Genomic DNA, 23321 nt, shown 5'->3' with positions numbered 1-23321 from the left:
TTTATTGTTTGAGTGATGTCTCAAAACTGCTGCCTTGACGAGGGCAAATGTGGACTAAAAAGACGTTTTGCTTTTAAGAAAGAGTGCAGCATGCAGTCTTCATAATCGTGCGCCTGCTTGTCTTTCAGTTTAGGCTTGTGCATCACAACGCTGAGATAAGGTCTCAAGCGCTGTTTTGCAACATGCGCAGGAAATGAGTACCCCCCTGTAATGGCAATACATCTGTCCCTGCCGTGCAAAGCAAGTGAAAGGAGATGCTTTTAGCAGTGCATTTCTTACAGAATATTATGATATCTGTTACCAAACTGAATGTTAGAAATTTGTTCAAGTATGCTTTCTAACATATCGTGAAAGGGGCAAGCACTTTAGAAATAAAAAAGGACAGAAATCGGTTTATTCTAGGAAGGGTGCTGAAATTCTTATCTCTAGCTGCATGCAGATTTGTCTTTGTATTCACTGTAAACAAGGCAGGCAGCATAGTGAGAAGAGATAGGCAGTGCTGTAAAACCTCCTGCTGTTTCTTGAGTTGATTCTTGGAGGTTTGGGGGGATGCCTTTTGAATTCCTTCAGGTCTGTGAGACGCACAGGAAGTTGAGAGTGTGTTCCCTCACGAGGTGGCTGTGGCTGTAACTTGGTGACACTTCAGTCTGCTTTGTCAAGTGCCGCCCATTGACTGAGAAAATTAGCCTCTCCTAAGAAAACAGTTCAGCCTTAGATTTGTTATTGCTTAACCTGGAATTTGCTTTGACAGCTGAAGTCATTGCTCAGAGGGCAGCGAAGTGGTTAAGTACAGGGTTTTGCATGCAAGAGTAAGTTTCAGAAGAGTTCTGTGCGATATTAAACTGGAAGAAGGGCGTTGAAACGGGTACGATCCCAAATGAAAGGATTTTGACCGAACGTATGACACTTTGTGTAGTAGTCTACATTCATATCCTTTCCCTTTCTGTGGAGTCCCTTGCCAGCAAAATGCTTGGATACACTAAGGGTGTAGAATGTAAATTGAGGTAACTTAAAATTCTGCAGTGAATTCATCAGACGTGATTTGGCGTGGTGTGTTTTTAATTCTAATTCTACTTTCAAGGAAGATTTTGCTGATCTAGAGGTTGTATGTAGGATTTCTTGTCCTGAAGGGAATGTCGTTCTTCTACAGACTAGGTGAACCACACAGTTACTTGTCTGTAATGGTGAAATTGTTCAAAATTCTGAAATCTTGGGGGAGTAAGCTGTTGGCAAACAAGTGGGATGGTCCCAATAGCTTCCTCTTATTTAGGTGTTCAAATAATGCCTTACATTGGATTTTTGCAGTTTGGCTCCTGAATCATTGTCATGAATGATGTATATTGTTCTTTTATGCTTTCTGTGATGTTAAATTGGGGGTTTAGATACTTATCAAAGTGGTATCTAGGTAAAGTGTTTCACTTCCTTTCAGTGAAATACACTTTCTATATTGCTCTTCTAATAGCCATACTAAACTTATCACATTTAGGGAGATTTCCAGAATCCTTATACCTATTAAAATATGATGAGAATCAAAAAGTGCATTATAAGGTTTTATTGGACTGCAGCTGTATTGAGCTAAATTTTGCTACATGAAGGAGGCCAAGCGTTACTAAGTGCAAAATCAGGAAAGAAGAATGAGCTTTTGGTTTACTTCTCCTTTGGCATGCCTACACTCTGCATTTTCACGACTATTGTATTTCAACGAATACTTCCAATTTGTGAAATATCCTCTCAACAAAAGGGCAGAAGTGTCCATTTACACATACATACAACTTCTGAATCGCCCATCGACAAGCTGTTCTAGAAAGGAGGTGTGATGCTTTGTGTGTAGCCTCAGTGAGCATTTGCATGACAACAATGAACTGAAGAGGGTCTCTTACTGTAGGCATCCCGAGGGAAAGAGTTGAACTTCTAAGGAACCAGCCAAATGAGATTCTCCCAACGAGATAAGACTTGTAATTGAATTTGAATAGGAGGCGGTACTCACGGTTGGAGCCTGAAGGTACTAAAGTTTTCTTTGCCACGTAAAAAAAAACTTGCTGCTCAGAATCTTATTTCGTGAGAGGGGCCTCCTTCATAGAGGTAAACCACATTGAGTAGTACACATTCTGGGTATTTTCTTAAGTTTCCGATGTTTTGTTCTCAGTTTGAAGGTTTGACTTCAGTAAATAGAACTCTTAAAGTGTTTTTGTTGCTTTTCTTGTGACTTTTGAAGTTAAAAAGGAGACCAAAGGCACGGCTGAAGATGATTAATTTAAGATGAGTTTAATTGCTTCAGTTGGTCTATATTTTTTTGCCTTCTCAACCACCTCGGAGATCCAGCTTTGATGTGCTTCAGCAAAAAGATGGCTCTTCACATCTAGTATCATTGTGAAGTCTTTAACAAGGTAAAGGATACTTTTCGGAATTGTTAAGCTGCAGATGGGATTTTACAAGTAATCATGGGGCTTTTTGCACTCGAATTTATATAAAACTTCCTGTGCCTTCTGTGTGTATGTAAAATATACTGCATGGATCATTTATGTTATCTTTAATAGATTCTCTTCTTGCACATAATTGATCCGGTTGGTAGCTGCTTCAGCATGTGTAGGCTGCAAAGGAACAAGTAATAGGTTTATTCTATGCTCTAAAGAGAAGAAAGAAAACACAACGTTTCGTCCGTGGAGCCTTCTTCAGGTGTGACTTGCACATAATTGATCCTCCTAGCAAAAGTTAAGGTTCTGGTTCTGGTTGCGGGTTCAAATCCTAGATAAAAAAAAAACTGCTGTTGTACCCTTGAGCAAGGTACTTCACCCAAATAGCTCCAGTATGATATTCAGCCGTATAAATAGGTGTAAATGTCAGTCACTTTGGATAAAGACGCCAGGCAAATATATTGGTATTTAATTCAGGAGATTGTATGTTTTATGTTTTGTTGCTTCTTAACTGGGTTATGTTTTGGATGCAGCAGTCAGGTTCCTGGAAGTCTGATTACTAGTGACAAGATGCTGTTCATTTCAGTAGATTACATGGGGCATGCTTCAAATCTTAATCCATCTTTAACAGAGGTGAAGAAACACTTATATAGTCTCCTCCCTTTTCATATTCAGAAATGTACACATCTTCCTCATTTTGAATGTATATAGTTTTGTTTAAAAGTTATATAATTGTAAACTACTAGGGGAACAAACAGGAATAGACCATTTTTGCTTGTGATGTATAGTTGAAAGTGTATTGTAAAAGTAAGGCTGAATAATGGTGGTTTATATGTAAAATGTTTTTTTTTGTTCTCTAAAATTAAAAAGAAAGTGAAGAGGTTTTAAGTATCATTTAGGTTTTCAAAATCTTCCCAGGCAATGCAAGTGCCTAAAAATCCAGTTATACGGTACATGTAAATGAAACATGACATGAAAAGGAAGTGACTCACAATTTATTTTGAGGAAGTGAGATTGCTTTGACTGACATCGTACGAACACTTACGAATAGTAAGCAGTAACTGGGTCAGAATTGTGACTACAAAAATATTGAATTTTCTGAAATTGTCTGATTGGGTCATATGTTATCAAACTAAACCTCGCTTGCAAAAAAAGGTTGTCTGTGCTGTAACTGCCCGAAGGATTCCTTTTTTCGAACTCGGGCTGAGGTATTGTAAGAAATGTTAGAAATGCTACTTGCTATTCCGCAACTGTTTCCCAAGGCTTGTGGACCTACATCGGGATTCAGCCTAGTCTTAAAGGTTGGCTAGATAAAAGGGAATGTATTTGTATCTTGATCCCATGATTTTTCTGTAAAATATTGTTGGATGGAACCCAAACCTGGAGCAAAAAGAGAGGTGGCATATTTAAAAATCTTAGTTTCCAGTAAGATGTAGGTGGAGACCACAAAGTATTTTAAAACCAACATTTTAATATTGGCTGGAATTTTAATTCATTTTCTCTCAAGTCAGCTCTTCTGATTTTGTTGTGGTTTCTTTAATGTTGTCAGAAGAACCGTTGCTTAGATTTTCAACTCCAATTCAGACTAGCAGGGACGTTTTCCCATCGACTGTCCAGTCATAATCAAGCGAGGCGTCCATCTTGATGAGGCTTTGATTCAATCTCACATTCTTGGCGAGAGGATCAATCAAAGTGGAGTTTGATCTTGGTAACAGAGTGTACTGTGAAAACCTTTGTTCTGTCTTCGCTGAAAAGGTAACTTATTAACACGGTTGTCCCTGTAGATTTCATTGTGCTGAAAAAAGAATGGTTTGAACAGAAAAGGTCACTGGAACAATTCCCTTCGCTCTATAAATAGTGATACCCTGCTGGTGGCAGACAGGAGAGAACTAGCAGTGCTCAGGGCTGTATCTGGACAGCTGGTTACTGATTAAGCTGTGCACCTTTTCAGCTTCCTCTTTCCGTCTCTGCTAATTGAGTTGTTTATGGACTTCGCATTTGCGTAGTTCCTTGTGGTGGCTGAAATAGAGCAAAAAAGGCTTGCTCTTGAAGAAAACATTAGGTCAGTACAAAAACACTGAGCTCAGTGTTTATGCCATTGTACCATGATCATCTAGTGCCCTAGAGAGAATTATTTATGGACTTCTGTGGGTATTTGGTAGTTTTTTTGCATTTTTCACGTTAAAATTTACTTTTGATGTGACCCAGCCAATTACCAGTGCTAAGCACTGAAGGCTGATTAATCAAAGAGAACCTACAAATATTTTTTTTTAAATTAACTTAGGAACTTCCTTCCTTGTCTTCTGAAACAGAAGTCTCTGGGGTTCCAAATTTTAGTTTAAATGGCTCTAATAGGCAGTGTCTGTATGCAGAACTCAACCAAAGTTTTTTTCAAAGTATCTGAAATTTATAAAGAATTCATATCCTTATCCCATCCACAGGCAACAATGATTTAAATCTGAATGTTTTGTACCAGTCTTTTACCTTTCCATTCTATTTGGTGCCTTTTACAAAGTAATTTGTCAAATCATTTTTCACTTTTAAGTAGATTAAATGTTGCCATTGACTTTCATAACAATGTACTGGGTGATGGGTGTTTTTTTTTTCTAATATAGGGAAAACCTTTGGATATAACAGGTAATAGAAATCTTATTATAAAATGGATAGGGAACAGTTTTACTGGTTACTTATCAGACTACATACCTTTTGTGTATTTACTTGATACAGGGTCTTCTGATTTTGGCTTGTCTGATCTGTGCTGCATTTACAACCCTTTGTTTCTGCAATTTGTAAGAGAAGGAAGGGGAGACAGGGGAAAGGAATTTGTGTTTGTATTTTTGTGGTGAGCTTGTTGTGCACAAGTGGACATTTCTTGATCATTATTGATTTAATTGGAAGGCCTGATGAAACAACCCTGATAACTGTCATTGTGAGTTTCACATCAAGACTGCTCAGCCACTGGAAGTGGATTCATTTAGGTAAAGGGTCTAAAGGGCACAGACATAAAAAGAAAGTGTATAATATCCAGTTTTTCATTTTTGGTGTTTTTTTCCTCGTGAAAGCCCCTTAAATTTGGATTCAAACTGAGTGAAAAAGGCAAGATGTCCTTCAGTTTACATTATTTTGCTTTGTCAATGCCTTAATTAGAGTTAATGTTAAATGACCAGTTAAAGGTGGTCATTAATTGTAGAGACTCTTTAAGTTGCATTCCAGTCCTGTAGTTTACTGATATTTGCATGTGCCTGCTCATTGATTTTGCTCTTAGAATGACATGTTCCACGCTGAAAAGAATTCCCTGGTTTATTCAGTGTGGAATAAGCCTTTACTTGCTTCTTTGCAGCCTACGCATGCTGACAGCTACCTACTCGAATGAGATGTTTGTCAACCATCCTTTTCAATACAACAGAGATGTATGTAGTGCACAATCCGAGCTGCATCTTTAATTGTTTAATGAAATACAACCTAGGAATATAGGGAATGAAATTGTTAAATTGGGATCTTGTGGAGACAGTGAATGCTAACTATAATTTAAAGGGTGGTAAAACAACCAAACTATGTGGTGTTATCCATGACATGTATGTTACAGACAACCATATTTAGAAATGACCTACATGTAAAATATTATCATGGGCAACATTCGTTTTTCCCCAATCTACATGAGAAAAATTATCGGCGACATTAATGCTGAATTGCAAACATGGCTCGTGACTTCTTACTCGGTTTGTGGGAGTACCTGCTTGAGGGGATATCTTTCTAGATGTAGACTAATCTACGCAAAGTGAGGGAAACAAATGTCAGAAATGTGAGGGATTGGTGCACATAACGTGTTATGCTTTTGAAGTGTACTTGGATCCAAGAGAAGGCAGACTCGGGTTTACAGTTGTACAGAGGTTTGCAATTTCAGAAAAGCAAAAGTTTGAATGAGAACATTCACAAGAAACCAACTGAAATAGAATAAATAGGAATGGTCAACAAATCCTGCTTGGGAAATGGAACAGTACACCAAACAAGTAAATCAAAGGCTTGAAAGCAGTGGCCCAAATGGGTTAATAATATTAGTTCAGGAAAATACAGGGATAAAGGCTTTAAAACAAGTCTTATACCTGTAGCTTTATATTCTAGCCTATATATCTTTGAGCCTGTTTTACCCACAAACTCCAAATGACTCATTGTACATCGGATGCTTTCATTACACGTCATAAACCCTTCAGCCTTATAGTGGTTTTGTTACAGTTCTGACTGAACCTTATGCTATAAGGAATGCTGTCATTTTCACCATGACAAATCAGAGGAAGGGTTTTGGCCTATCTAACATATCTGGATGCAAGTAGTTATGTGGTCTGCAGATCTAATCTAGCTGTTTCATGAAAGAATCCAGGGTATCAGCCTCAGGAATATGGCTGGGTAGTTTGTTCTAGACTCCCATAACCCTTTTCATGGTTTAAAAAGACTCCCCCCTTAGTTATAGTAATAATAATAATAAAAAACCTTTATTTTATATAGTGCCTTTAAAGGTGGCTTCTCAAAGGGCTTTACAGGCTGACAACAATAAATAAGAATACACAATTACAATATATAGAGGAGACCGTGGATGGTGGTACTAAGAAAGCAGAGGGGTGAAGAATGGAACCAGTTAAGTAAAGGCTTTTCTGAAGAAGAGGGTTTTGAGTCTGGATTTGAAGGAGTTTAGAGAAGGTGACTCTCTGATATCCTTGGGGAGAGAGTTCCAGAGCTTGGGGGCATAACAGGAGAAGGCCCTGTCCCCCGTACAATGTAGACGGGCTTGGGGGACAGTAAGGAGAGCAGAATTAGAAGAGCGATTAGTTAGTTTCCACTTAGTTTCTCCTTCTTTGGTTGCCATTGTTGATTATTCTTAAGGATCAAATTGAAATTAGATTGCATAAAATTCAATATACTGACGTTTGTGGAAATGAAACACTTGAGGATATTTTTGAAAGTTTTGAGGATTTATTTAGGCGCTCGAATGTTTATCTAGAACATGACAAAGGATAATTAATTTGACACTATAACATTTCTCCACTAGCTGATTGCCATGGACTTGAAATGTACATTGCCAGATGTGATGAGCTGTTTTTGCGCTGTAACCCAACCCTGCAGTTCTTGGGGACTTTTCATGGCAAAACTGGTTGCTTGTGCCCCAGGTTTTAAATGTGCAGTTAATTGATCTGCAGTTGTTTGCCTGTTTTGTCTTGCACTTCAAATTAATCCACGGGCATCACTGTTCCAGAATGTGTGCTTCTGCCTACTGTTACCCTGTGCTGCTGATGTCTTTCCTTTGTAGTTCCATACTGACATCACCTTAGACACCATTGTTTGTGAAACATCAGCAAGTTGAGCTGTCTTGGGCATTGAAGATCTTGCCCAGCATGCCCCAGTAATCACGCCCCCACCCCCTTCAGAGTCACTGATGCCTCCTGTTGCAGCTTTACGCATGAGGCACACCTGTATTAAAAGCCTTGGCTTTGATATACTTGGTGACCCACATTTACCTAAATGATTAGATATTATTGATTGTCTGCTGCCTTAAGATCCTTCTATTAGGTTGTGCTCTATGGAATAGGGTTTGTTTTTCTTTCTGATGAAGAGTCTCCTTGCCATTACTTTGACCCTCAGAATGAAATGCAGGCCCAGTTTTCGGAATGGAAAAGTTGGGGAAATGAGTAGACCCAGCTGCAATTAAGCTCTTGTAACCTTCAGTGAGACAGAGTGGTAGTTTCTGCAAAAGTTTTGTTTTTTGTCACTGCCTTCACCTTCCTGTATTATAGGCCTTTATGATTTTTTTTCCTTTTAACTAGAGATCGAAGTATCACTTGGCAGGAATAAAATAATCTTGCTTATCCGAAAGATGTTTGAAAGTTGCGCGTGTGATGAAGTGGGGAGCTAGTGTTCTGCATTGATAACTTAGGAATAACTGCTAGTGCGCTGGAGGACATATGCTGAATGCCTGGCATTCCACAGCAAGAGTTCATCAGTTAACTGCACCCAGCAGCCCTCGGGGGAGGTGAGTGGCTTTCTAAACAAAATACCTTGTCTAAAGGGCTTACACAGAGAAGGCAGGCAGATGCTTGGTTTTGTAAAGTAGAGCTGGAGATTTGTTTTTCTCAAGTTCCCTATTTGTTCATAGGCGTTGTGAATTGTACTTAATTATTGGTACTGTTTCCAATAGGAAACTGCAGAGCTCCGACAGATGTCTGTATAAAGTTGCGTATATCCCTCAAAGGAAATAAAGAGTTGTAAAATTGGTTTGTCCTCTGTACAGTATAGAAGGCTTCTGTTGTGAATATTATAGTAATGTGATTTGTAATTCCCGGTGTTATGGTTTGTTTATTATTGGGGGAAAAATACTACAGTCTCGCAGCTTCTAAATCCACATACCCAAAGAACACGTTTTTGTATGCTTTTGTTTTAAAAATGCTCTCTTCATTACTTGTTCGATTAAAAAGGTAAGCTTAATGACGGCTCCTTGGCTGTAAATAGTGTTATGGTCACTGAATACTGCTGTTTCAGCCTGCTGAACACAACATTAAATGAAAGGTGAGAAATATAGATTTAATATGTAACTGTACAAAAGCATGAAGGTTTTCCAAATTTTTTTCAGACTGGAATTTGAAGCTCATCCAAAATAAATACTAGTTCGTTGTCATGATTTATTCCTTCATTGACTGGTTTTGTCTTCAAAGCTTCTTCTGGAAGGAAAATTAAGACTTTCATAAACACGAGGGCATGGAGTCTCCTTCTTAAGCTTAGCAGGAACCAAAGATGAATATGTCTCATTGTTCCTTTGACTTTTATAATTCAACCTTCCTAGTAGTTTGGAGAAAGCCCACAATGGAATAAAGCTCCTTTAGACGCAAAATCACACATTTACTCATTTGTATTACATTTAGTATTCCTAAATGTACATATTGTTATATGTATGCTGTTAATTTGCTGCCTTGTTGGTGAAACTCACTTACTGGAGTCCATGTCATCACTTATAGGTTAGATTGTGTGTTTTGGTCTCTCATGTAATCAGTGGAGCCACAGAACTGTAGATGTTATTGACGTCATTAGAGAAAATATTTCCTTGCCTGACTACCCCACAATCTCATGAGAAGCATGAATGGTCCTTTTGGTTTAATCCTCCTGCTGGAGTTTGTTGCTCAGTTCAGGAAGAGACCAGCATTTTTTTATGCATTGAGAATTCTTTACGTTGGCTTAGTTGTAAATCTTAGTTTTTAATACCAAGTTTAATTTTAGATAAACTGTCTTACCACAACAAAGTGCCTTTTCCTCTGAAAAACAGCAGCTGTCCATTTGATGTGTTGTCAGATGTACTCCCTGGCTGTGCCAGAAACTGCACATGGTGAAGCTTGGTTCACAGATTGTGAAACTACTCTAGAGTATTGGTACCCCTTATGGATTTTACTTAGGAACCAAAGAACAGGTCTAATTGTTTCAAATACTAGAAATGCAACAAGGAACTCTGGAGATCTGTTAACTAAATAGTGTAACAAATCTTGCACATGCTTTCTCCTTTTGAAAACTTACAAATGTATTTTATTTTTTATTTAGCCAGTATTACAGGTATTTCTTTTGTGACTGAATGTTAAAATGCATGAACATGATTATTGGGGGGAAAAAAGATTATTGTAGTGTTACTTTGTTGAATTCCTAAGAATTTACTGAATATTAAGGATGTATATCAAGACGGAAGAAATTAAAGCATAGTGTGAATTAGTTTTTAGACCTGTTTTTTTGTATATGAAGGAAAATAATTGTATTTTCTCTCCTGACTGGTTCATATACATTAACTTTTACACTTGTTTCGAAATCCTTACATCCGAGCACCAAGAACATTATTGCACTCTCATTATTTTATATCTGTCACAGCTCTTAGTTTCACAGTTCATTGTGTTGATCTGCTCAGTCCATTTTCTAAGAAATATACCGAGCCAACGTGGGAATGTTTTGAATGTTCAAAACTGAAGTTTGTACAATGTCACCTTTTGTTTCATTTAGAGTTTGAAGTTGCTACTACGAATACACAATTTGATCTTCTGCTGTGTTTGTGTAATTTGAGGTCATTTGCTGTTTGCAGCATTTTTTTTGGTGACTGTTACTTTTCTAGGTCATGCCTTCCCCTCTTTACAAGATCACAACTCTTGCTTGTGGAATCCTTCCTATTTTGATGATATTCTGTCTCGCCTTGTGCATGGGAATATTTTGTTTTCTCTAAAATGTTAAATTGCAATTAAAGTTAAATTAAAGCAGTCATCTCCTAGGGATGTTTAAATAGCATTGCGGTGTGCCTAGTGAAACAAGTGAGCAATATTTGTGTCTTTATGTTTAAAACCAGATGCACATCAAATTTAGAACTCAGCAAGAAGAACACTCACTAGTGAAGTGAAGCAAAATTGCACAGATAACATGAAGCTTGAGGTGCATAACTCTACAAACCAAGTACATTTGTAGTTTTTAAAGAACATGATGGTAGTGCAGTTTTAACTAATGCTTTTACAGGAAGAAGAAATAAACCTGTTAATATTCCCAGCATAGACGATTGTTTTAACCCCTTTAGATATGCAGTGGATGGCTGTATTCTAGCATTCAATTTCCTCCAGTCTGTCAGCAGAACTTCTAAGCTGTTGCAGGGGGAGAAAGTTTAGAATAATTTCCTCACTAATACACAATATATAAATAAGCCCAGCTAAGGAATTGAGAAAGAAGACCTGCTTGCCACTTCAAATTTCGGAGACGTTTGTCATTCGTTTATTTACAGTGTGACTGGTTAAGTTTTGTTAAATCTGTGACTGACCCAGCTATTCTGAAAAATACATATTGGGGTGGGGGGGGAAGAATTACAAGACCAAAGGATAAGTCTTGAATGGGCAGTAACAGTAGATACATCACTCTGAAGTATGTTTAGCACTGATTTCTAATTACCCATTAATTCCTTCAATGTTTGTGTAAGCCCAAAAGTTTGGGAACTGGAGGAAACTGAATGCTAAAATTTAGGGGTGCGATGTGAAGGAGTACACAACATCTATGACTGCTGTTTCCAGCTGGAGTATACTGAACTCCACTTGTGTGGGTCTTGTGCACAGTTACACTGTTAATGTTTAAATGTTGTTATTTCTTACAGGAGAAACATTCATGCCTTGGGCTGTTGACTTGCAAATTGTTGTTACCTGTCTGGTTTTAAAATATGAATCAGCACGTATCTTTGCTTGTAAGTGTCGGCCCTTGTCAAGAAATCTGAATAATTCCCTTAATTGTAAAACTACCGATGATGGTGTTTACCCTGTTTTAAGCACTATGTATAATTATGTTGATATGTTTTTTTTTTTCTCGCTCCATGCGTAATCAGCAGCTTTAGTGCTTTTTGGGAGTCTATTGTTTTGCTGCTCGGTGCAAACGGCTGTTTTTGAGCACAGCCACATGTGTACAGGTTAATAGCTGTTCGTGTCATAGTGTGAGCAGATGTTTTGGTGTTTGTGAGAAAAAGTCCTGCTTATTCATTATATGATGTTTGGAATGACATCACCACTTAGGAAATCTAGTGCTCCTGAGAGCAGATGAATTGCTGTATTTGCAGTAGCACTGTAGCATGTGCTCTTGAGCTTTGTACAGTTGCTTGGCTACTGAGTGCATTGAATGCATATACTAGAACTGCACTACAAGCTTCCAGGCCTGCCTTCAGTACAGCACAGGTGAAATGACCGTGTCTTTAAAATAGGTTCATTATCGTTTAAGCCTTTTTTTCACAAGTGTGTGTGTATATATTAAGCTCGTACTGCTATTCAAAGAAGAGCAGTGTGCTTGGAATCCACAACCCACACATTCAGATGTGATATACAGTTGTGAAAGTGGGTTTGCACCATCTAGAAATTAATTTCTGATTTGAATTGGTGTGTTTTTCAGATGCTATGCAAGCCTGCTGCCCTTGATCTTCTGAATATGAAGGAGTGCTACAGGAAATAAGTGTCTCAAGGTGACATCAGGTAAGAGATGTGTGTGCATTTGGAGTTGCTGCGTTATAGAATGAAGGAAGGGGGGAGGGGGACTGCTGTATAAATGCAGAGGTAGAGCAGCAGAAGTGTTTTCCCTTCTGCATCACAGTGCTGCTAAGCAATTTCTCAGTGATATTGAGATTGGTATAGCTGTTCTTTTAAACTCTAGCACTATCATTTTCTTTGGTAAGTTTTCAATGATCTGGAAAAAAAAGTTTAGAATATTTTCGATTCTTTAAATGAACTACTAGAAATTCAGTTGACAGTGCTGTTACTGATCATGTACGAGTGTCTTAAAAGGTGGGCGGAAAGTTAATTTCTTGAAAAATGAGTGGCTTTTTGCCGAAAAAGAATATTGTAGCACTCACGGTGCTCTGCAAAATATAGTGCTAAACAATGTGTACTAAAACCCGCCTGGAATATTTTTAACCCCCCCCCATATCCTTGCATGGCCTTACTTTTAAGTTCATTCTGGTCAGTCTTCACTTTAATGAGGTGAAATGATGTAAACAGAAGATGATCTAGCTGTTGCTAGTTGGATTATTCCTGTGGCATTCCGTGTTTGTGTTTATGCCCTGCAGAATACAATATGGAATTAATGTCCGGCCTTGGGCTTGTAAAACGGGCTCCGCTCACACTCTGAAGTGGAATAAGATGCTCAGTCAGAACAAAATGCCCTTTAAAGGCAGGGGTGGGTAAGCATGGGCCTGGAAGGCTAGTATGTCTGCAGGTTCACATTCTTACCCAGCTCTTAGTTTAAATCAGCTCATTAAAGGCTCAAGGGGGCCAATTTATCTGCCTCTCCCAGCTCTTCAGGTGCTTGTGTGTTGAAGAGACCCAGAAAGGCTGCAGGGGCAGGATTGCTTAGCCCTGGTAGAAATATTATTGCTGTCCAACATCGTGAGATCAGGTTACTGAGCTGCCTTCGTCAAGTTATCACTGCAAGAGAGGAGAGAGAGCAAGTATCTCTCACTTTGTTTTTGGAGAGGCAGCTGACCACTCAGAATGAAGGCGAGTCAGGTGTTCACCCGGACTGATGCCTTTGGCTCGTTAGTTGGGTCTGCTGTGGAGCTGCTGTCCACACAGTAGGCTTCTGTGATTCAATTGAAATGTTCCTCAGTTTTAAGGGAATCATCACCTTGGGAATCCTCTTGAAGGTCACGTCACCATTTCCCCTTGGTGGTGGGGTGTGTTTTTTTTTTTAGAGAAGGCAGTGCATGGAGTGTGTGTACGCGCTGCATGTTTGCCTTCAGAGAGCCGAGATGCTAGACTGCTTGCTAAGATCAAGCTAAGCTGAAGGTTTTGTTAATTGCTGTTATCCTGTGGTTTTGCAGTTGTAAATAAAGCATCCGTCTCGTTGTGGCGCATGTGCATATGCAATATTTGCATTTCTCAACAATGTGATCCGATGTTCTAAAAAGTCTCTGGCGAGGCAGTGGGGAAAAAAGCAGCTCTTATGACCCATCGAGTCAGCAATCTAATTCTAGTCTGGTTTGATCCTTATTTCATCCCAGTCTCTTGGAAACTGCAGACTCCAGTTTCCCTGCAGTGCCATTCACACTGGCTTTCTGCACACTTATTCAATGTAAAAAAACTGCAGATTGTATGTTGACTTGTGGATTGGTGGTTTGTAAGTAGTCAACCACTCCAGACATGTCTGAGATGCTAATTGAGGATAGTTTGTAAATGCCACCTGTTCATTCTAAATTGTTGTATAAACATGGGTGTATATTGTATTAATTTATTTGTACAGATCCATAGGTTTTACATCATGGACAGTCTTTAACAACTAGCTTATTACTGAGTGTTACCACTAATGTTAAATGAGGATTATGTTTGGCATATCTTTAGTTATTAGTTTCAATGAGCATTTAAAATAGGTAGGTGACCTGTGTATGGGTACCAGTATAGAAGAACTGTTTTTTTATCTAGTCCCTAAGTCAAACCTTTTTATTATAAGTTGTGTACGCCAGAATGATTCTGCAGCTTTGGTTGGAACTTCCTCTCTTTTCCTCTAGAAATAAAAGCACTTTTTCAGAAAGAAATTACACCTGTGGGGAATTGTATACCAGAGAACACAATAGTGCCATTGAAATTCTCACATGAAGTACAGCATGAAGTTATCGTACTGGTTTCTGTGCCCATTTCAGAACAATTATGGGATATCCTGTCCTGCTAAATGAGCTAGCTGATGGCCTTTGTCTTACTCCAAATATGTATTTTCTTTTGCTTTAATGTAAAGAATCTTTTTTCTTTTCCTCCACCCTTATTTTTCTCAAAGATTCTCGTGCCAACAGAAAGACATGACTGTTTCAGTAGGATCCCGATAGGTGCTTAGCTCAGACGATGATTAATCAAGCAAAGCATCTGTTAAGACTTTGTGTTGGACTCCTACTACTGCTTTTCCACACAAATGAATCCTTTGATATTATGTAAGAGTTCTGAATAATACTAAATGACACTAGTTCAGTGCTGCATAGTCATGTACTGTACAAAGGGTTGCATAGTACGTGTAGGACTTAGTGACTAAATCTTTTTTTTTTCTGATTTGAAACATGAGTCATTAAAGCAGACTGGTACTAGGTACATAATACTTAGAAATATAACGATTCATAATTCCATTTATGTAGCACTTTCCGTGCTGAAGCACTTTACCTATAGGAGGGGACCCGCTTCATCCACCAGTGAAGTGGGTGACATGCAGCAGCCATTATATGTCAGTAGTTCTACACAGCAGATCAGCAAGATATTGCGTCATCCATCGAGTTGACATTTAGGTCACATTGTGTTCAAAGTGGAATCTACTTTATGTAATATGGTAAAGAAGTGTTCGCCTGCTCTTCCTCTTATTTGAAGAGTGTGAGGACTAACACAATGTCAAGTAAGTCCAGTTTATTGTTAAGGTAAAAATTCACTTGTGCATCATATACAGCTGTAGCAATACTGGGTCTGCAATTTAGATTTTCTGTTTGACAGGATACCATGTTTTTCTTCCTGTTGGCAGGTGGCTAATGTCTTGTATTTCCTTACATCACAACAGTTTTAACAATGTGACATGAGTGCAGCTGGCGTTGCTTTGACAATATGGACAATACCCATTTTCAGAGCATAATTTCTGTTCTTTAAACTCCTTTAATGGGTGACTGCTTATTGACATTAGTCTGGACATTGAGTACTGGATTAGTTGAAAGGTTGTTGTCCAGGAGTAAAGAAAATACATTATTAGAATGATTCTGCTTGTCTATAGTTTGCCCTTTAAGGATCTGTCAGGTCCCTGGATTTTATTGAAAATTTTGATTTTGTGACTACAAGCCTGCGTAACGAAGTTCTTGAAACAACTGGTTTTGCAGTAAATGCTGCCCCCCCTGTTAAGTATAAATGCTTGTGTGGTCAGCAAGACCCTCTAAATATTAACTGAGTATTCTACCAACTGCATGTTTTTTTCCACCCCTAAAGTAACAGACTGCTGAAAAAAGGGAATGAGTTTCTGATGCTAGCTTCCAGGTATGTACTGGCGGCACTTCTTGTTGACTTGATCTTGTATAAAGCCGCCTTTTCTGTTTGTGGTTCTAACTTGTTTTCTAAAAGTTACTTAATGAAATGAATGCAGGTTTAGGATTGCATTTCCTTTGTAATGCTGCTTTTCACCGTGTAATCAGTCTGAGGTTTTCTTGTGCAAGATTTTGAATTGCATTGGAGCACTCGATTTGGTGGGGGGGCAGCACTTTTTTTTTCTTGGTAATCAGCTCATAATTCTCAATTCTTCCTAATTAGTGTCGTTAGTGGCTGAGTGGGATCTATGCAGGGTCTTGTCTTGATGCTTCCAGTACACCAAATGCTGTTTGTTCTTGTTTCGAAAAAGAGGAAATTATGGTTTGACTCTTGAGGAACTGCTGACATTGTGCAATATGATCTATAGATCTCAGAACTGAAAGATCCTTCAAAATCCCCCCTTTCAAAATGTTTTCTGGCATTTTTTAAACTGACAAAAATCAATATAATTTTAGTTACAATTTGTTTGGGGCATCAAACCAATTGTAGTTTAAAATGGCTGTATAAAATGTGTTATACAGAAAGTGCTGTAAGAAGTTATTAGCCTGAGTAGATTTCTTGTACTTAAAAAAAAAAAATTCATGCATTTGTTGAAATAAAAGCCTGGTGTATTGGCTGAAAGAGGGATGTATTGCTTTAACAGTGCTTTTGACCGCCTGTATTTGCCAACAGTCTTAAAAATGCCAATCTGTTTTATGAAGAGAAAAAATAATTTGGACGTTTAAATGTTTTTTTTCAGAAAATTGACTTAAACAATTACTTGAAGCCATGTTTGACATGGGGATTGCGAACATGAGTCTGCTTTTGTATCTTTTGCTGTTTATGTATAGGTGAAGGTCCAGTGTGATATTTTTAAATGCTATGTGCACTCCTCGTTGAAATTTTTTTTTCCCATGTAATCCTCAGTATAAGCTTACGCTGTGATTGTACGCCTTGGGGTTTCGTAACCACATTGTGCCCCTCTGCTTTCAGAATTTTCTCCAGTTTTCCACAGTGTTTACCCCAATTTAAGCAGATGGGTAGCTGGAGTATTAGACTTTTATAAATGTTTTTAGAATTATATTTATAATGTGTTGTTTGAGATGAAGTTTTAGCTCGTACCAAAGAGCACCAGAATAATCAGCAATGGAATTTGTAGAGTCTGTCTGAGCATGCTTCTGCTTGCCCAGGGTTGCCTGTTATGGACAAGATGCTGGTGCACAGGCCCTCTTTCGCTGAATGCTAACTAGGAGTGGCTGGTCTGAGGAGGCCAGACTCCAGAAGTGTTTTCCCTTTCTGGAAATCTGAGCCCTGAAGTAAATGTTCTGCTGCATGAATTAGTGTATTTCACTTTGACATAGGAGCCTTAAGCACGTACAGTGGTTATAAAGCAAATGTGGTAAACATTTCAGATGGTTGTCAGATCATATCTGAATGCATTTTCTATTCCCTGTTGAGAAGTCAGCTTAGTTTTCTTTATTAAAAGTAGCCACATGTTTGTAAATTTGCGTTTTTAGTCATATTACGACCTGCTGAATAGTTTTTTTTGGGAGATTGTTCTTTCAGAATGCAGGTAAGCTTGGATTTCTTGAATTGCATCCTCTTTTCTAAGTATTTTGAGTTATGTGCATGAATACACGAATACAATTTGTGCTTTTGAAAGTTGTAACTGAAGAAAAGCACAATAAAAACAGGATGAGTCCCCCCCCCCCAATTTGTAAGGAAGCTTTTTTTTTTGTTGGATTTTTTTTTTTACCCAAAAAACACTAATTAGGAGAAACTCCTGAGTTGTTATACTTGATTGGCTTCCACTTCTCTCAATTGGGTGCTTGTGCAGAAGGGTTTACAGTAAAGTAATCTGGATTTCTCTTCCCTAATGGTCTGGAATTCAAGGAAACCTCTGGAGTAGAGGCTTGCTTGGTCACATAAGCTTTTTTTAGAGGGCTTCAGCCACAGTTCAGATTATTCCCCAACTCTCCAACACTTCAGTTCAGTGTTAGTCTTTGCCCTTGCTTCCTGCTGCTTACAGAATATACTGCGCTGCAAGATCAAGAAAACAGATCCAGTGTCACAATTTCAACCAAGACCTTCTGGTCTGGCTTTTGGGCATTAATCTGGCCTACAGTTACTGGTAACTGTTAAATGCTTTGTGCTGTCACATTCACATGAAAGGTGCTTTTTAAGAACATGATTGCAATGGATTAATGTCTAAGATTATAATGTGGTGCTGTTTTTCAGTACTACAGCTGCTCCTTGGTCCTTTGTCCTTTTTGATTTCTGAACTACAGGTCTGAGATTCTTTTTACATATGATTGCTGCTTGAAGTTGAAGGTTTCTTTTGGTGGAGTACGTAGGTTTATTTTAATCACTTGATCGTGGTTTTTCCTCATCTGTTGTTTATATAGCAGTTTGCTATGAAAAGCCGCATTTTTCCAAAAATAATGTAAGGAAAAAAACAAAAGTGGATTGTTTTACCATTTTACTGTAGTCAACCTAAAACCCTTTTCACCTGGTTTGCTTCTTTAAAAGATCTAAATGTTTGTAATTATGCTGAAAGCATATGCTGTTTTGGAGTGTACAGTCAAGCCAGTTCCTTGAAACTGTGTTTTCCAAGAAACGGGGCTAATTCTTGTGACCTGAGAGGTTAGTTTGACTTTGCAAGTCACTCCTCTACGCTTGGAAGACCTAGAATTATGTTGTGCTAAAAGTGGAATGTATAAATAATTTGTTCCAGTATTTTAAGACCGGCATGTGGCGTTTCTCTTGCTTCTTTTATGCCAAGCACAAAGTTTAAGCAAGTGCATCCCAACCAAGATGGGTATAAGGAAACCAGCCTGGTTTAGGTTATGGCACCAAAGTTTTTCAGCACACGCCTTTCTTTTAATGCATGGCTTGCAAAATTAACACACACTAAAAGCAACATTTTATTTTACATTATGTCCTGAGTTTGGGCTGTTGCCTTGTCTTCTTGAATAAATGACACCGCAAAAGCCCATTATTCTGTGGATGATTAGTGCATTAGTCTTGAAAATGACACCTGTTGACTCTAGCACTAGCTCCTGGTGTGAGGTTCTGTTATGTTCTTGGTGGGGTGCAGTGTGAGCACTGAAGGAATCTATAAGAGATATTTTGTATTTAAATGCATGTGCACAAATATCCAGAAACTGTTTTTATATATTTATAGCAGATGAGACTTTGGTTGTTCATTTAATCCAGTCAGCGCCTACAGATGTGCCACTGATAGTCAGTTAGAATAACTATCTTTTCTGAGTAGGATTGCACCCTCCAGGCCTTTTGAACTAAGGCAATAGCATTACCTGCTATTAGAATTTCTTTTGCTATTTCATAGATCATGCAGGAGGGAACTATATTAGGACATTGGTTCACTACTTAACTTCGCATCTAGTTTTACAATCATTCCTTTATGTCGGAATAATTACACTACAAAGTAACATCACTATCAAATTCACCTGTCTTCCTGTGGGCTTTGGGGGCTGGTTCTCCTGGTCAGGTCTTGGATCTTTACTCCTAGATTAATTCAATCCCTTTATAGGAGACTTTGATTCAGGACAACCTTGGAGTTCCTACTATTCTACTTTTAATCTTGTTGCTTTTCAGTCTGCTTTCTGGTGCAGTTTTAGCTTTTCTAATGTCTGTTTAAGTAAAAGACAATAGATGTTACTAAAAAATGTAAAGCAGTCTGAGAATGTAATTTGGTATGTTGCCGAAAGAAGGTTTGTGTATAAATATAGCTGTGGTGTCCTACATTGTACGTGCTCTGTAGTAAGCAGCTTGGTATCTGGATAACTTTGTTTTTCACGTTTTGCATTGACAGTGCTGGATTTGTTGTCAATTAGGCATTTCTAGTTCTTATACACTGAAATGTTAATTCAAATTGTTTTATAATGGTAGTTGTTTTCCTACTAGGTTCTGCAGTAAATTTAATTTAACTCATTTAATGGTCCTTTTGTATATAATGGTGGGGTTTTCAGACCTTTTTTGGACATAATCTGTTGTAAGAATGTGTATGTAAAGAATGTTTGCAATGGTTTTTCTCTGAAATGATCTCTGAATGTAAACTGAATGCTGGTAAGTGTGAATCTCATGTTTCGTTTGCATCATTTACTCAATGGATGATGGGAGTTTTCAGTGGAGTGCAATCGTGTTTATTTTGTGTTATTTTTGATAATGGTCTTGGGTCATTCAATACTTTCTAGCTCCTCCATTAACTCTTAAGATTTTAAAAATTCTTGCATTTTACATATTTTACATATACTGTGATATAACTGACAATTAACACTGAAAATGTGCGGAAAATAGCTTATAGATCAGTTTACAAGAAATAATTTGGGATATGTCCATCCTACAATATTTGATTAGGTTATTTTGCTCTCGTATTAGTTAATGCATTGGTGTTTTTTCTGGTGATTTGAAAGAAATACTTTGGTTTCTTGCGATATAAGGAAGTGCATTTTCTGGTAATGTGCCTTTTTTAATTTTCCTAGGAGTTCAAGTTCGGAGGAATGGAGAAACAACCCTTTTTTACATACACATTTCATGTGTGTGGCGATTCCTGCCTTTGTTTGTGTAACATGTAAATGAAGAAGGAAATGAATGATCTAGTTCATTTGACTACAGCCTTTTCATATAGGACTAATTTCACTCGTTTGGATTCAGTGCTTTTCCGTTATGGAAAGAGTATGAAGAGTTTCTGAACCAGTGTCTAAAATCATCAAACCGTAGTCTTCCACACCTCTATTATTCCCCTGTGATATTGTAGTTCTTGCAGTTTTTTCCCATTTTTGTGTTGCTGTTGGAAGAAAATGGCAAAAAAAGTCCAGTATAAAGTTTAAAAGACATGATTCCATTTTAGGACATTTTATGTTTTACACTTTAAATTCAGATCTGCCTTTACCAATGAACTCTCCATTGTGTTTGTTGAATTCCTATTTTTATCGGGTTTTTTTCATCATTAACCACTTACTGGTGTAATTATTCATGTTGAGTTTGAACAGGCAGCTGTGTCGCCATGTGAGCTGCAATGGAACTAGTAGAGATTAGTTCCACACTGAAAAGGCAAATAAAAAATGCAGTTGTTGAGCCTTCTTTGCTTCTTGAGGTTTCGTTTGTCTTGATTTGAGAAAACTATTTAGAAATTCTGTGTTAGATACGTTATTAGGATAGTAGAAATTGAAGCAGGAGTTTTTAGCCAAGCTGAAATTAATTATTAAATTCATGTGTTCATCTCTCCATTAGTAGACAATCTTCTGCTTAGTACCGGTAAGGCCAGAGCCTGATGCAGATACAAGTACCTGTCATGGTACAAGGCCGGACCACAGTCTGGACAGTACAGAAGCGTGTCTTGTTGCAGCAGTGTGTAGGGATGCAAGGAGTAACGGTGGAATCCAGTGAAGGTTTGAGATGAGTTTAATTTTTTTAAAAAATTGTCCACTTCCGGAAAACGCTGAAGGAGACGCACATGAGGTGTATTTCCCACAGTGCCCCGAATTGCAACAGTTTTACAGAGGTGTTTATAGGCTGAGTCCAGCCATGTTATTCCAATGAAAGGGGGTTTAAGAGTCCACTTTGTACTAATGGCCCACTGGCTATTCTTAAAGATATTGTCCTGCCTTTCAGCTATTTCTGTGGTGTCGCGTACAACAGCAGGTGTCCATTCTGAGACTCTAAAGCCAGGTTAGGAGACCAGGTCAATGACCCCAGGCCAGAGCCAGATATCTACAAGTGCGCATTCATTCGGAATCATTTTGGTCATGATTGTGACTTTGGGTTGTGCTGGAGGGACACAATCCACTCGAGCTCCACTTTAAGAAACTGCAACTCCAAAGACATGTAATGGGGCCCCACTTTAAAATATCTTGATTGGGTGGAGGTTAAATGTTAAGTCATTAAGAGTGTTAATCTATGGGGACTTTTCTATTATTTATTTAATAGTTCTGTTACTGAGAGCACTTTGTACTCTAAGTTGAACATTAAATAGGCTGCCTCAGAGTGGCTTGTTGGAGATTTGTCAAGCCATAAAGCACTTACAGAGTCAAAGGACAGTCTAAGTATTGGCTAGCTTATTTTTAAAAAGCATGCCTGACAAAGTAATTTCTTTGTTTTTCTCTGACTTGTGCCTCCGAGACCAAAAATAGTTGGTCATGTTTGATATACTGTTGAGTTTTCACCCATGCTGTTGACACAGTTGAAAAGCAGTCAGACAAAGGTATTTTTGTACTGTAACTGGAATTGCTGCTGTTTGACAGCGTGATAAGCTGTGGTTTGACAGAAGGCTATTGTGGACGCGTCTTTAACTCGTCTGCGGCACACAATGTGGTATTGTTTACTGCGTTTAGCACACTCCATCTCCATTTTAGGGCTCAGGCAGTTGTAACTTTCTGCTAGTTGTACACGTCTTTGTTTTTCTGTGTGCACGCGCTGTTTAGCATTCTGTCAGAGTGACGTTTATGCAGGGAGAATGTGGAGGGAAAAATTCTAAACTTGAAATTGCTCTTGAAGTTTTAATATTGTAAAGGTATTGTACTTAAATGCCTTAGGTCTGTATCCCTAACGTGACTGAAACCTTATTTTGTTTCCATTAAGGTGCGTGTTAATATAAAACAATATTGTTCTAAATTGCTGTATGTTCAGAAGTTCAAAGGTTTTTGGTCAGAGTTAGCAAGCATAAGATACCATTACATGTTAGCCTGGTCTTTTATGACAAAAATGGATCAGTTGGTAATCTTTCTGTTCTTGGAATCCTTGTTATAGTGATTTTTACTGGGTACTTCCACATTCTGTCCAGCCTAACGTGTTCCCTTTTTTCAGTTCAGTAAAGTGGGGGATAGGATTAAACAATATTGAGAAGTTAAAACTTCTTATGGTTTCTGTTCTCTTGTAGGGGGGATGAGTTGTTTGTGCAATGTGGATAGTAAGCTACTGTTCGCAGAAACCTTTGTAGTCATTACACATTCTCTGTGGTGCACAGAGTATGTTAAAGGAGCCTAAATACACTGCAAAGCTTAGCATAGTAGCCATAAAAAAAGGTCTGGGAATTGTTTGACCAGAACTCATGGGGAAAACTGTACATAATGTACTGATATCGGATGCTATATGAGCATGACTTGTGCAGAAATGAGTACCTACCCTGTACAGAAAAGCTTCTCAAACAAGGGAAAAAGTGGTCTTTAAGAAGCACCTCTCAATGATATGATAAGGTGCAGGTCTGAATACTTTCTGTAGGTAATGCTGCTGTCATTTTGCTAACTGGACACTGGCATCCAGTTCTTGTAGATTAAAGCTCTTGAGTAACTGTCCCATGATTTGCAGGTCGGCTTGTTCAAAGCCTTTTGCATTATTACAA

At 38.2% G+C, this 23321-nt stretch overlaps 1 protein-coding gene across 4 annotated transcripts in view; it reads left to right on the top strand.

The window, feature by feature from the left end:
- pik3cb (phosphatidylinositol-4,5-bisphosphate 3-kinase, catalytic subunit beta) overlaps window positions 1–23321 on the top strand; it is a 72987-nt gene that overhangs the window by 4669 nt on the left and 44997 nt on the right. Inside the window, exons 1-2 of one of the 4 annotated variants that reach the window (XM_088617475.1) lie at window positions 2273–2387; window positions 12339–12418. Coding sequence is in view for 1 of the 4 variants with exons in the window: in XM_088617454.1 (XP_088473580.1) it covers window positions 15918–15931 (14 nt within the window). In the remaining 3 variants the exon portion in view is untranslated. Of the gene's footprint in view, window positions 1–2272; window positions 2388–11626; window positions 11647–12338; window positions 12419–15910; window positions 15932–23321 lie in introns of those variants that run through there. The other 3 variants (XM_088617485.1, XM_088617464.1, XM_088617454.1) reach the window with 3 other exon arrangements.

Source organism: Lepisosteus platostomus, chromosome 2 (assembly GCF_059453375.1).
Source record: "Lepisosteus platostomus isolate fLepPlt1 chromosome 2, fLepPlt1.hap1, whole genome shotgun sequence".
NCBI classification, from domain to species: domain Eukaryota; kingdom Metazoa; phylum Chordata; class Actinopteri; order Semionotiformes; family Lepisosteidae; genus Lepisosteus; species Lepisosteus platostomus.
This window is presented reverse-complemented; position numbering and strand designations above follow the sequence as displayed.